We start from the raw sequence: 16,299 nt of genomic DNA, 5'->3' as shown, positions 1-16,299 counted from the left end.
TTATTTTGATTTTTACTTAAAAATTCATATAAATATATAGATATAATGACTTATAAAAAAGTTTTTAAAAGCACCTTCTAAAGTACCTTTGGCGTATAATTTCTGTTTTATAAACTGTTGACATGAAGAGTAGTAGTTACACAAAAAAGTTATTGTAAAATCGGTAAATATGACTTTTGAACGGATGAATAAAAATACAAATTTTTTTCACCAATTCTTTTTTAAAAATTATTTTTAATAAAATGGCTATCTTGAAAAAAATTAAAAATATGTAATAAAAAAAATTAAAAACTATTTAAAAAAGTAAAACAGGTGTAATAAAAACTACGGTGAAAATGAGTATAAATTATTTTTTTAAAAAAAGCCAGTACAGTGGGGCCGAGGCATAATGGGGACAGAGAGGTCACAGGTCTACAGATTTTATTATAACTGAAAGTGATATCACTTTTAAATAAACGCTTCGATGCGAATCTGTGGATAGTATGTTCAAACCAGTTATAGCGGTTTAGAAGATACCGTGGGGCCAGCAATAATGTACTTAAAATTTAATATTTAGTCTTATGCAGGGTGGATACGATAAGGGTTGATCGTCTGTCTATAAAAATGTACTGTCATAATTACCCATATATCGTAATTAACAATATAATGAAAATATTTTCATTACCTGTTGACTGTTGATTCACTCACACATAGCAACGTAGAAACTGACAAGGGCCAAAGTGTAAATTTACCCTAATTTTGGTGTTTTTCCTTAATAAAAAAAAAAACTTGACTACAGATTTTTGAGAAAATTGTATATGTTATAGTTCCATTTTAGATCTACCTTCGGTCTAATTTTCAGATCTAAATCGCTAAAACTTTGCTTAAAAAAGTGAAATAAAGAAAAAAATTCTATCCCTTCTAGGGGATAGAGTTTATAATATTTTTTTGGTTTGTTAATGTTTATCGATAGTACTATTATATGTTTGAAGAACAATTCATATAAATTTGGAACTTTTTCGACTATTTTTTAAAAAGTTATAGAGCATCGTAATTTTAAGTTAAAAAATTTGTACATTTTTTGGGTGTTTTTCTCGATTTTGATGGGGAAGGGGTGACTTTTTTTAATTTTTGGCCCAATTCAGTACCTTTCAGGTATGATTTCTGATCTATAGAGTTGCTACACGAAGAAATCGGTTCAGCGGCTTACGAGATATTGTGGGTCTAGACACAAAAATAAAAACACATCCATGTAAAAACAATACCTTCTCAGCTCCGCACCGAAGCTAAAATCTATGTATATATATATATTTTTTTTTTAATGTAAAAGAAACGAGTGTTTTGTCTTTGTATTCAAATAATGTAAGTTTGATTACAAAATAGGTTGTTTCCAAGTCATTCTGTACTCTATAGTCAATTAGAGTAAAATTTAAATAACCCTGATAGAAGCATTAATCAAAATATTAACAATTAGCTTAGAGTTTGTTTGATTTTTATTCTAGAAATTACGAACATTTAACTGTTAAATTTTGCATATTTAATAATAATGAGAAAACTTATCTAATTTGAATAAGTATATAGTATAATAAATTATTAAAATAATAAAGTAAATTAATAAGAATTTAGGTTTATAATATTAAATTGATAAAACTTTAAAAGGTATGTAATTTAAAAAAAGTATTACAGGAGAATAAAACAAAAATTATATTTAAATACTTTTTTGAATAACCTCTACCGAAAATTGAGGAAAAGGTATAACAAATCTAGGTGAAGGTAGATCTCATTCATAAATGATAAATACTGTAAGATGAAAAATTAGTTTTTCGAAAAAATTTCACTGTACTCTTTTTAATCTAATTGCTTCATTCAATAAACACACATTTTACATCTTCATAACTGACCTATAATAGTGCACTATTTATAGCAACATCAAATTTTATTTATCATGTTAGGTAAATAAATATATAAATCTTATTAATACTTTGTATGTTTATTGTATGTATTAAAACTAAACAATACGGTAAAAAAAACGTAGTACATCTAACTAAATAATTAAATTTAGCATTAACTTTTTATTAAAACAATTAACTAACAACATTTAATATTTGGTATTTGTGTTGTTCGTAACAGGAGCTCGGATCACAGCCATTACCTACTTCAGCAGATGAATCTGATGGCCAATGTGTATCCATTAATCGACCAAGATCTGGTAAGATTAATAAAGTAAATTGGGGTTAGTGCTTGGATATAGTTACTTCTTGATAAAACTTAAAATGTTATAAAATAAAGAATCATGCATGCAAGTAAACCAGTTTAATGTATAATATTAGTTAAATAGTTTTTTTTACTGATAATACTGATAAATAAGAAACAGATAAGTATCTTCTGCTTTATAAAATGTTATCTTTGATAACACAATTGCAGTTCATTGTATCACATTATTTTATTTCCAATTATAGAAAAAGTCTGTTATTTCAATGATAACTCAGGGCCAACTAGAAAACTATACTTGATTGACTTATTAGAACATTCTTTCATATAATGTCTTGTATATCTTTTAGCACAATCTATTTTATTATTTTTTGATTTATTATTCTCTTCATTAAAATAAATTATTTATGTGTGATATTTAAATATTTATTGATTAAATTTAATGTAAACCATTTTTGTTTTGTGATTACAAAATGTTAGAATTAGATGCCAGAGATTTTTCAGGTAACTTTATAACTTTATTTGTGTCTGTAAAATACAAAAGGTAATAATAATAAACTTTATGGCTAAAAATGATTTAAGTAATATTACAGCCAAGTCGCAACACTTGGCAATGAATAAACAACTTTATATTAACTCTAAAAAATTACTTAATTTGTTTTTTCCTGTAATGTCTACAAATATTATTGACTTCAGATTTACAACTATTCTAATTTTATTAATAATGCATTTATAGCATTTATTTAAAAATACTGTTTGAAATGATATACACTGTTTTATTAATAGAAATCATATACTATTAGTGCTACTGTGCTTTGTATTATATTATTATGTTGTTCAACAGGCACATGGAGCAAGGGAGGTTCAGCCCCTGTACTTTTACCTGCAGTTGTTGCTGCCCTGACCAAAACTAAAAAAGGTTCATTGGGAGTAGAACGGCGTCAGTCGGGTGATGATATATTGGCCAAAGGAACTCCAAAAGTGCAATTGCAAAAAAATAAATTGCAACAACCACAGTTGCCACAACAGCAAGCGCAACACGTTTCTCAATGTACACAAAAAAAAATGTCTCCGAAACCTCGGACGAGCCAGTCGCCATCTCATACTCGTAAAACTTATGCTCTTCTGGATGCATTTAGACCTCGGTCTAAGTCTGACGCTGCATCTAAAAAGAACAACACAATTATGTTACAAATGAAAAATTCCATTCAAGTGAGTTAAGAGTTTAATGACTTTATCTAATGAACATTTTTTTTTTTTTCTAGGATGGATATTTGTAGAAAACAATAAGTTTTGGTTAGGTTAGGGCTGGGATATTGATTGTGAGGGCTACTAGAAGCAAAAGTCGAAAATGAACAATTTTTTAAAAGGAAGTGTAAGCCTGCGGCTACGCTAAAATGTATTGCAAGAAAACATTGTTGGTGATGATAGTTGGAAAAGATGCAATATTACAAGGAGACAATCATAAACAAATTTTAGTTATAAACCTATAAACTTTATGAACAGTTGGCGAAAAAATAAATGCTCCATAAGGACCATTGTATAAGATTTGAAAATAAGAGGGGATATAATAAGAGTGAATAGCATATAGAGTTAAGTATTGGAAGAGTTTTAGTGACATTTCGCCACTATGAAGTTCAAAATAGATAATAGGCATTGGCGGCAACATTAAAACATTTTAGTTCCAAAGTAAAGTATAAATAAGTTTTGGACTGGTTAAAGCTTTAATGTGGATTAATATTGCTTTACACTTTTTTCAGTGTATCCATTTTTTATATTTATACTAACATTACAAAACCATTGCAGGAGCGATGTTCATAGTAGTATAGCCACAGCAATGATGCAGTAAACATCGCTCTGACACAAATATAACCAAAATAATATACAGTAGTAAACTGAAAAGCCAACCAATTTAATATTAAAATACATATTTTGTGTTATCATATTATGTATTATCTTAATTAAAACTAACTTGTTTGTTTCATATTGTACTTTAAAAATATTTATGTTATAGTTAACAAAATAATATGTTTAAAACAAAATAAATAGTTAACTACTATAAATTATTTTATTCTAATATTTAGTATTTTGTGAAATTATTTAACGTTGAAACACATTAAAAGTATTTTATTGATCAATTTATACACAAGTACTTCTGATGGAGATATCTTATCTCTAATTAAAGATAAATCATACTTAATTTACATAAGTGCTCTAATAATTACTGAATATAACAAATTATAACATTGTAAAATGATTTTATTTATTTAGAATACTTTATTTGTTAATACTCAAATTCGAATGCCTTAAGGCTTGTTTTAATCATTATTTTCCTATTATCAATTATATATTACAGTATACCAAAACAATCACAAAATATTTTTAGTTTTTCAAATGAATAATGTAAAAAGTGTTTTGACAATAATTTGAACCTGTTTTATTTTTTTAGCAAACTCTCAAATCGCCAGGTTCAAGTGCTCGAAATAGTATTAGCGGATCAAGTTCTTCAACTGACACAGAGCCTACTAATTCAGTACCACCTGCAACTCGTAATCGTTATAAGCAAACTACTGTACCTGCAAGACCACGTGCCGGTTCAGACAGCACTAGTACAAAAGGAGCTGTATCAAAAATGATGGACTTGTTTCGGCATAGATCTCAAAGTGCTGTTTCAGCTGAAGACAAACGTAAAGCTGTAAGTTTTAATCTGATAATTTCAGTATGTCAGCAGTATACATTAACTCAAACATATTTTTATATAACTAATGCATAGGACAGTGATAGTGGTTACTGTAGAAGCAATAGGTTTAGTACCCGACTATTTTCTTAATTAATTTTTTAGCCTTGGCAACTTGGGCCATTAGCTTTTGGTTGGTTTGGTTTGTGTAAACATGTACGATAAGGACAATGAATGGTCACTGCTAAAAAGCAGCAACTGACACTAACGCTAAAACTCTGGTGCCGAGTGACATTCCAAGTAACTACTACGCCACACTATTCCCCTTCAACTAATTTCATTTTAGATTGATTCTCTTATAAAAACTAAAATACCTAGTTTTCTTAAGATAAATTATAAGTATATTTTTATTGTTAGAATCTTATTCTGACAATATAATGCCTAAAAATATAAACTATCTTTTAAAAAAAGGTAATGTCATTACTGTAAATTAATATTATTACTATAACGAGTAATTTAGAGTAGTTATTCTACTTCCCAAGACTGATACATAGCTTACAATAATTGACTTAAGGTATTTTTAGAACAAAATGTGAAACTTCATCCATTTCTCATCAAAATCTTGGAAAACACTCAGAATTAATGTACTTTAAAAATGTATTTATAGCATGCTACAACGTTCTGGAAAGTTTTCCTTGATTTGTTTTGTCTATATAGTGTTTGTATTCAACAATTTGTTTTACTATAAAAAGACTGAAAATTGCTATACATTACTAAAAAAAAATGTGGAAGTCCTAAGTCTTAATGATATTTTATTTATTTTTTATTATCTACAGATTTTTATTGAAAGGTTTTCTCAAAAAGTATATTTTTTTTATTCATTACTGTACATTATTCCTACTTCAATTTATAAATAGTGAAATTAATAATCATTATAAATGTGATGTATTTTTATTAATATTTACTAATAGTGGTTCAATTATCTACTCGGTTATCACTAAATAATGTGAACAAATCTCTGCATTTTGTCGTTTGGTCATTTTACGGTCGTTTTCTGTTCGTGTCCGTGTTAAATTAATTTATTACCGTCCTTTAAACTTTTGTTTTTTCTCTGTTTTAGTTAAGAGGGTGTCGCACCGGTAATTTTCAGTGGTAAAAACATGTTTAAGCAGACTGAAAATAACTCGCTTAACTTTGGTTTTAGTGTAAAAGCACCCATTATAAAATTAAAAGAGAACAATATTCCGGAGGGCAAGACTCTTTTAAAAAAAAAAAATTCATTTTTTGAAAAATTACAGTCATTTTAAAATTGTTAAAATAGTCGTTATTTCTAAACTATGTATTGAGCGTTATACTTGGAATAATAAAAAAAACGCATCGTCTTGCCCTCCGGAATATTTTTCTCTTTTAATTTTATAATAGGTGCGTTTACTCTAAAACCAAAATTAAGCGAGTTATTTTCAGTCTTCTTAAACATTTAAGAGATGAAAAAACATTTTAAAATCGCTTTCAAGGATGCTGTGATAGTCCAAAAAATAAATTAACTACCAAAATAGAGTCCTAGTTATTGAACTAATAATTACACATCACAGTTTAACCTTTAAATTAAGATTTTGTAAAAAATTGTCTATACTTTACTCCTTAAAAATGGGCGGTGCGACGCCCTCTTAACGTTAAGATTTAAAGCGCGTAGTGCATGCAGTCAACAATGTGACAACAACAGCATAATATAATAACAAATAACAATACGATGTATACCAGTGATATATTAAGTGTAGGAGTAATTTTTTTTTTAACATGGAAGTGTTTTTTTTCCTGGGGGCAATTCAAAATTTGCGTGAACTTTTAATTATTGCTCAATTTATTTATTCGTTTATACAATTTCATACTCAGTCGTATATTGTATTACATTTTAATTTTTCGCAATGGAAATAAAATAAGTTAACTAAAACTAAATGTTCATTACATTTTAATAGTATCATAATATAAATATAGAATTGTATCATAATAATCATGTTAAGGGGATTCGATACCTGCCGTTTTTTCAGTCAAAACACATCGCACAGGCATAACCAGTAATCCGATAAGTTATTTGAAAACATATTTGAATTCTTCATGAAGTTTACTTGAGATCCTACGAGGCACTTTTTTCAATTTTGAATTTTAACCCTTTACAAATTTGATTTTAAAAACTTAAATTTTTATTAAATGTTCAAACGTTTTACGTTTCTTAATCGTAGTAAGAAAAAGATATCAAAAATGTACCTCAGAATCGGATTACTGGTTCAGCCTGTGCGATGGACAAAAAATGTACTATTATATTAACTAAAATGGCTTTTAGTCATAGACAAAATTATTTAAATTAAAAATAATACCATGAAGCTTCTACAAATTAACTGGTAAAATTAATTGACATGGTCAAAACTTATTAAAACCACTTTTTTCTTATAAATTGCCTATACAAAACTATTAAAAATGGTCGGTGTTAAATCCTTAAAGGGAAAAGGAAAGCGCTATTTACTAAGGGGCAAAGGATAGGCAATATTTGACAAAAATATAAGTTTTTCTAGTTGTAATACTTTTAAAGTTATTTTTCTCCGAGTTATGGCGAAAGTTTGATAAAAAATTACATTAGTAGAAGTCATTTTCTACCGTATCTATTCGACAGATTGCATTTTTTTTTTTTTTGTGAAGCTTACTATTTTTACTATGGGGGCTGAAGGCCGATTTTTGATTTAGCAATTAGAAAATTAGTTAGATTTATTAAAAAAAACTATAAAAAAGTAAAATCTAAATGCTTATAAAATTTTTTTGAAAACAAAAATAAAAAATCGGCTTTTTAGCCTCCATAGAAGGGATGTTAAATTTTATATAAAAAAAAAATTTGAAATCGGGTTGGTAGACACTTCAGAAAGTGACTTCGCATTTCAGTCTTCATTTGTAAAATATTGACGCTTAAAACATTGAACCATGAAAGGGATTGTAACCACGTCTATTATAGCGTTATGGACGATTCAATGTTTTTCCGTTGAACGGAGAAAACTGACGTTTTTTTCACTTCTTATTCGGTTTACCGGACAACCGATTCATTTATATTTCCTTCAGTCAATGCTATGTTATCGTTCTTATTCGTGCGTTTTTGGAAGGAATGTATTTGTATGCATATAAAACGTGTGTATGTTATAATAACACAACGACCGCGAGGTGAGTAGAGGGAGGAAGGCTTCTCGCGATGACACAACAACCGGTTTGCGGACCGGCCGTCCGTTGGACTTACTGACCCAATTTTATGTCATCGCCCATCCAACCGGTGTTGCGCACAAGTGGGCAAAAAAAGAAGAAAAACATTTACTTGTACTCTACATTTTTGTTAAACTGTGAAGATCAGCACCGCTACTTTTTAGGTTGTACAACTGATATTGTTGTCACGCGCACGCATGTACTTGAGCTTGTGTACATTATTTGTGTGCATTATTTACCGTGTATGAAAATAGGAGGGGGGTCGATGTTTAGTGAAAGTGTCACGAAAGACCTTGCGATCCGCATCGACTAATTATCCGTAATGTCGTTTTATATATATATATATATATATATTATGATGAAAAACGTGTATTTGTATAATATAATATCATGTTGTAGAGTCCCCACCAAGGACTTTCGGGTCCGGTCGTGTACCATTACTCCGCACACAATATATACGAATTTTATTATTTATAATATTTAGTTTTGTTTCTCTACGGATAGTGTTATTATTTTTTTTTTACGTTTAATTTACGGGAACCGGTTCCCTCCCATAATAAATATATTTTCACAGTTCCATCCTTGCCGCAGCCGCAACCGTCGCCGGCGTCGCACGTACTAACTATATTCTGTTGGGCAGCCAGTTGGTCCGTATCCGTCCGCGATACGGGTGTTTGTTGTGTAATGTGTTGTTAGTCTTTTTCTCCTCATCTACCTTGTCAATATATGTTGTATTATATCGTTTCAATATTTAACCTCGCGAGTGCGTGTCGGTGTCCAGTCAAAACTCTCTTTCGGACCGGGGCGCAATATGCCCGTGCCATGTCCTGGTATTTCCGATGGATGTTCAGCCAACAGCAGGACCCGTCGGTGGCGCCGCCGGTCATCAACAAGCCCCGCAGCCGGTCGCTGGACGGCGGCAGCCCAATCGACCTGCACGCCAACCCGTCGCCGGCTGCCGCCGCCGCGGCCACAGCTACCTTCCAGCTGGCCACACTGCAGCCCGCCATACGACTGCCAGTCACCACGCTGACGGCTGCCGCATTGCCCTTCGTACGTATCGTCCCCCGTTGTTGTAGAGTACGATGCCACTGGCCGCACGCGTCATTCTATCCGCATCAGGTACAGTGACGCCGCGTGCCATAATCATTGTTTCTTTTCATTTGGGTCGACAAATCATATGGTCTGTGAGTCCTAAGGGTTTATTTACAAAAGTTGTATTAAACATATTCTTATTTTATTAACCTAAATTACTTTGTTAAAAACCCATATCATATCAATCCATCATCTCAAGTTTTTTTTTTTAATATAGCCAAATAGTTTTCAAGACTTGAGTACTGCTAGTAGTTTACCCTATATATTGTATATATACTACCGCAATACTCTTAATTAGCTTGAAAATTAATTAATCTTACGCGGGGCTCTTTTGTACGTAGCGGTATGACATCTCTAAAGGGAGTGCTGTTGAATCGCTCGCATTCACCTATGTGCCACAATACTTAATAATTATAATACAACATAATATTATCATAATGACAGTCGTGTCGTGGCACTTTGTAAATAATAGTAATGATAATAATAATTTTAATACATAATAATACAGTAAAATGAAGGAGTCGAAATTCTTAAACATAGCGGCAGTATTATAGTCAGTCGTCTATGGTGTTTATCGTCGCCGCTGCCCGTCACATCTTCCTTATAGCATTATTATGGGTTTTAAATCATCCAGCTTAATAATAATTGTTAGACACGATACATTTTGTTTTTAAATTTGGCAATTAGTGAGTAGTACACGAATCTGGCGGCCTTGTTTTTGCAGTTGTATCTTAAAAATGACATTTACTTTATCATAGTCTCGCGAGATTACTGTACGGTCATTTCTATGCCTTATGGCGTTGTTGTCAGCCTATTATTATTTGTGAGGCCTCCGAACCGGCAGAGCACTACATTCGTGTATTCTATTGTCACGAATCGCCTTGGAGTGAAGTGCTCAAATCATGTGACTTTCTAAATATTTGTTTATTGAAAATATATTATCAAATATAGATAAACACAACGCCGGAAGTACAAAAATAATGTAGTAACTGTTTTGTTTGTATTTAAAAAAAAAAAACTATTGCCTGTTATTATTGGGTACCATATACTGCCGTCTAATGTTCAAATTACTATCTATTTGACTTAATCCTACTGACACCGGAATTATAATATGATCTTGTGTCAACAACTCGTGCGTTTTAAGCGTTGTTGCCGCCACCTTGTATTTCAGAAGAATATATTATATTTAATTGTTTTGTCACTAGTTTAACATTGATGTCTTAGAGTAACATTAGCTCTAGTTCGTTTATTATTTGACTTAACGAAGGCCAATTAAGAGTCGTTTGAATACACCGAAATCATCTATAAGAATTAATTACTATCGAAAGAGATATTTTAAACGTATATTGGGTGTTTTAAGATTAAAATATATGTAAAAATGGCGTCGATTATTATTTATGACAATGATATAATACATTTTAATGTGATGTAAAAATTATGTTAATCACATATAAGGATTTTTAAATTAAATTTACTTATGTGCTTCCATAATTTTAGTAAGGAATTGCTCATATAATAAATAATAATTGTGTTAAACATCTAACATCTAAACTAATTTTCAGAATGAAAATAATTGGATAGGTGCATATTATATTCCTCATCTCGGTAGCATAAAATTCCATCAGTAACATAAGCAAGTAAATCATATCTAACCTTTTTGTCAACTGAATTATTATATAATTATGTATTTGGTATTTTTAAATACAAGTTAACGAGAATTCACAACATTTTTTAGAAACTTTTTCATATCTCAATAGTGAATAGGGAGATGGAAATTGTATTTTCAAGGTGAATTTTATGTCTATTTCGTAAAAGGAACAGTTGCGTATTTTGATAAGAGGAGTTGTAACTTTGTGTCTTTTAAATTTCTAAATACTACAGAAATTTAAAAAAAATTTAATTTCTGTAGTATAGATACTTTTTATGTTATGGTGGATAATTTTCCTGAAGATTGTTTTTTTTTACTTTTTAGGCGAAATTTTAAAACAAAAAAAACAGTACAGTGGGTCGGACAATAGTGGTGACGGAGCATATTGGGACTGGGGGGTCAAGGGTCTACAGAAATTATTATAACCGAAAGTGATAAAATCAGCTTTTTGAAACGCTTCGATTCGATTATGTAAATGGTGGAAGTACAAAAAACTATGTAGGATTGAACTATTAGGGCGAGGATACGATTGATCGTCAGCCTAAGATTATTTGTTGCCTTATTATATCGCAATTAACCATATAACGAAAATATTTTCAAATGTATGTTGACTATTGATTTATTCACAAATATCAACTTAGTAATTTACAACTGTCCAAGTGTAGATTTCTCATTTTGCTTCATCAAAGAGGAAGCTACTGTTCCCTGAACATTTTTTTTCTAATATCAGTGTGGGAGTAAGCTTCAAAAATAGAAAAATGTGGCATTCTGTTTGTGGATATGTGTGTTCGCTCGTCTGTGAAATTCCCATGTCTATAGATAGCAACTATGTGGATTCTAATTTTTCCCTTAAATTTAACCAGTATGTTTGTGCGCTTAACTTAATTAACAGAATATAATTTGAGGGTAATTGTGGGATTGGGTTATAGAAGGGAATCTTTTTTCTCACGATATATTGAATGTATATGTCTGAAATTTGAACAGTTTATGTTGTTGACTGAACTCGACATATTGTGTTAAACATTTGAGCTCTCTAGATCAATAACTGTAAAATGTATTACTATTTTTTCTATTATCAATAGAACTTACCTTAAACTTATAGGCCTCGATGATGTTATGTTACCCTGGGCAATCTAATTTTTTGGTTGTATCGTAATTTAATTTATAGTTTAAGTAGAATTCGTTTTTGAAGAAATTATTTGTCAATAATTTGGTTGCGGTTTTTTTATTTTAGGTTTATAAAAAAAGAGCAACTACAGATTTTTAAGGAACCTCATATAAGTTATAGCCCCACTTTAGTTATCTACCTTCAGTCTAATTTTCAGACTAAAACTTCGCTCGAAAAGGAGAAATAGTTTTCACCTCTTTTAAGGCTTAGTGATATTTTTTTCATTTGTCAACGTTTATCGATAGTACTTCTATGCTATTATTAATTATATGTTGGTTATGGTTAACTATTTTGAATTTAAAATCATATTTCCTTGCTTTGTTTGTAACGTATCTTTTTTTTTTTTATATATTCAACTAACAACTAACAAGTTACGATTTTGGTAATAATACCGCAATAGTATTATTACCAGACGCAATGTCTTTATGCGTGAATATATTATGTATGTTTATTTACTTCTTGGTTGCCATATTAAAATAAGAAATTTGTACTTTTTAAAGTTTTTTTTCTACAAATTATAGGATTAAATCACGATTAAAATATACAAGGTTATTGCATTATAAAAACAAATATTTCGGCGTAAAGGGAGCCTCAAGTAAATAAGTACACAGTAAAATATATAGTAATTGTAAAGTATATAGTAAAATTGATATCCCCTTACGTCGCCATTTTGTTTCTGAAGATAACAATTCGAGACGATATGCAATAACCTGTATATTTCAATCATGATTTAAATTACTTTAGTGGACCGGGTGTATTAACTTTTCAAGTTTCAATTTTCAAACAAAAAAACGAGTGTTTCAAGTATAATATAATGCCACGTTCATTAGGTAGGAGGTAAATAAACGTATCATTTTAAACGAGTCAAACAAGTTAAATTTTATATGATATAATGAATGTATAGATAAATTTGACGAACTAGTCCAAATTTCTGTTAAACAAAATTATTTCCTAAATTATTGGTATAATTATTTGATACAAATTTAGTACCCTTTTTATGTGCAATCGGATAAAAGTTTAAATAGACTATTTAAGAATGTAAATTATGTAACTTATTCACTATTATAAAGCTGTGGTACATTGATAAAAATGAAAATAACCTGTAGATAAAATATATTGAGGGTTAGATTTCAGTATGTAAATATTTGAAACATGTTTCACGAAGAAAATATATGCAAAATAGATTGTATTTAAACATTGTTAAGTAATCAAATAATAAAATTATTAATTACGGCGTTTTGTAACTTTTTTACAAAAATTACATTTTTAGCACATTATTGTCATTACGTACAAGCTTATATGTATATTTGTACTTCTACCACTACTGATTGTCAACGAAGTGTTAGTTTGAAAGTGATTTTATCCGCCCCATTACGCCCCAATATGTTCTGTTCCTACTATGCTGTTACCACACTGTACTGGGTTTTTAAAAATTATTAAATATTGTCAACACGGTATTGATGGTAACCGTCGTTGGCATCGTCGCAATTAATTATAATCTATTTAAAACTTTAATTAATTATTATTTAGATTATGCAAATTATTTGTTATTGGTGGGAGGGAAATAGCTGTTTTCTTCAACTTGTCAAAATAGTTTAAAGAAAAAAATGATTTCGCATAAATAATTTAAAAAAAGGTTACATAATATTCAATAATTAATTCTTTTTGAAAAAATAACTTTTAGTAATATAAACAAATTATAATGTTAAGTTGAAGTGCAACAAAGCATTTTGCATAATCTAAAGTATGAGTCAGTGATGACTGATAAGCTTATTTTTTTTACTATTGTCGTATGTCTTTTTTTGACCGAGAGTACGTTTCATTATTTAAATAATATTATATATTATTATGTACGCCGTATTACAATATTTTAAAGTATATACCCCGTATTATGAAATAGCGCGCCAGGGCCAGTACATGTAAAACTAACTACTTTTTATGTACTTGTATTTAATTATCTAATTCGCAGTTGTTGTTAGTGTTTTTTTTTTAATGCCTTCATATTATTTAACGTAGTCATTTGTGTTTTTTTTATATCGAAATAACTTCTGACTCTCCTGAGCATATGCTCGAAATATGAATTCAAATTATTTGTCTATTAAAAAAATATATATATACTACTGTAGGCTCTAGCTGTTTAATATTTAAATTAATTTTATTTTTTACACTATGCAAAACGGTTGTTTACGATAGTAATCCCTTTGCCTGATTAACTGTTTCGTATTTTTTAATGTACCTACTTCAGAACTCAGTTGTCAGCTCTTCTGTTCGGCATCTTATTTTTCCCTAAGTAAATTTCAATTTTATCGTATGTAAAACTAGCATTATTACAATAATTCAACTTTTTTTAATATATAATAATATTAAAATAAAATTAGAATTTGTAAGTTTTTAACTTAAGTTTGTGTACTATTTAATCTATCGTTGTATGTGTATCATATTTTGTAAAGTGTAGACAAGTCAATGATTTCACTCAATACAAATTACATTGTAGGTACCATATTTTGGTTTTAAAATGTATATTTATATTAATGTTTACTAAATTATTCATTTTACTTATTACATAGTTAATTATATACACAAATTACGCTCCTTAATCTAGTCAGTCCTAATTGTGTTGACGAATCAAAAAAAGAATTGGTTTAATTAAACGACCTTCTAAGTTGAACGAGTTAAAACATTTCATTGAATTTTTTTTATAAAAAAAATATGTATACATTAGTAACATAATTACTATTAATAGTCGCGATTATGTTGTTAAACAATATAAAAATCAATAAACCTAATTTAAAATCTTATATAACAGGTGTGTGGTGCATAACTTTATTAGTACTATTATAGATAAGATTTTATCGCTGTTATGGCTGTTGAGGATATCATTTAATATTGATAAATTCATTACAAACAAATACGTAATGTTTACCAAGACATTTAAATTTTGTAATTGATCGCCAAGTATATTTTTAAAATCTATTTTCATTATTTACTTAATAAATGTAGAACTGTACGACCAGAAGGTAGGTTACGCATCTGAGCTGAAAACATTTTCGAAAATTGTTTGCTTATTTTCGAATTTTTGAGTAATTAAATTGTATTGGCCTCAAATAGAATGTCTTGGTTTGGTTTTAAACGAAAATAGTTCTTATCTCCTAAACTGTTGAGAATTTGAATTTTACTTTATCCTATAATAAAGACAAATTTTCTTGTTTATTTTAAATTGTTAGTAATAACTTCACTAGAACACAAAAACCTAGGTAGAAAATGGTTCTATTCGTAAGAATATAGTTTTCTGTAAAGAAGGAAGTAGAAAAGACGTTGCTGTTTTTAAATTGAACCTAGTTTCATTCTATATTAAAATGGTTAACTTGCATAACGTGATCAGAATATAAAGTTGTTAGAATACACTTTGAAAGCTAGAATGATGTACCAATAGTATAGTAGGTACCCGTATACTGGTGTAATGGATCTACCTAAAATATGTATTATAATAGTATGTTAAACATATTTTTTAATTATTGTTAATATTACTATTACCTTGTTTGGAGTACACTCTTTTTTAGGTTTGATAACAACTTGACAATTTATTAAGCATTATTATTACATTTTTTCACTAGGTATTTGTTCTAATATAAATTATAATTAATACATTTGTACACAATGTGAACGATAGCTATTGATAAAAATATAACTCAACAAAAAAAATTACTAATTACATAATATATGATCTATAATCTATAAATGTATATATCTCTAAGCTAAATCTTTGATAGTTCATAATAATTATTCGTATATGTACTATGATTAATTTCGACGTTAAAAATAAGTATTCGACGATAAGACACCGATAGTTAATATTTAAATAATGTTACTATATGGAATATATATATATATATAATGTAACTATATAATATCACCCGCTTGAATTTTGTAAATTATACTATTTTAATGTCATACCCTCACCACAAATGCAATCACGCCACGAGGTATTTTAAACCAGAAATACCTGATATATCGCTGACGACGTGCTAAAAAAATTGACATTGAATAAGAGCTCATACGACCTTGTACACTTAACTTGACAACCTATAGTAAATATTTGTAACTAACGCGCTGTGTTTCTTATTTTGTTTTACAGAGGGCAGCAAATATTCCGCATACGAATTTCGCACAAGGTGAGTATTTCCATTAAATATAACAGACTGTAATATTTTAGTTTACATAATTACAGATATTATAGATTATAGATATGTAGTTAAGTTAGTTTTACGAACGACGCCGCGG

At 29.2% G+C, this 16,299-nt stretch overlaps 1 protein-coding gene across 3 annotated transcripts in view; it reads left to right on the top strand.

Annotated features, from left to right (window-relative positions):
* Positions 1-16,299, top strand: part of LOC126839044 (5'-AMP-activated protein kinase subunit gamma-2-like) — a 32,641-nt gene that overhangs the window by 3,119 nt on the left and 13,223 nt on the right. For all 3 annotated transcript variants that reach the window (XM_050573978.1, XM_050573980.1, XM_050573979.1), the window contains exons 4-7: positions 2,110-2,188; positions 3,035-3,402; positions 4,640-4,885; positions 16,154-16,190. In XM_050573978.1, the coding sequence (XP_050429935.1) occupies positions 2,110-2,188; positions 3,035-3,402; positions 4,640-4,885; positions 16,154-16,190 (730 nt within the window). The remainder of the gene's footprint in view (positions 1-2,109; positions 2,189-3,034; positions 3,403-4,639; positions 4,886-16,153; positions 16,191-16,299) is intronic.

This window comes from Adelges cooleyi, unplaced genomic scaffold (assembly GCF_023614345.1).
Source record: "Adelges cooleyi isolate 19-005CV unplaced genomic scaffold, UGA_ACOO_1.1 ACOO_flye_CR_arks_rails_tigmint_CR_PRNA_30, whole genome shotgun sequence".
Classification (NCBI taxonomy): domain Eukaryota; kingdom Metazoa; phylum Arthropoda; class Insecta; order Hemiptera; family Adelgidae; genus Adelges; species Adelges cooleyi.
Note: the sequence above shows the minus strand (reverse complement) of the source record. Positions and strands in the feature narration are given on the sequence as shown.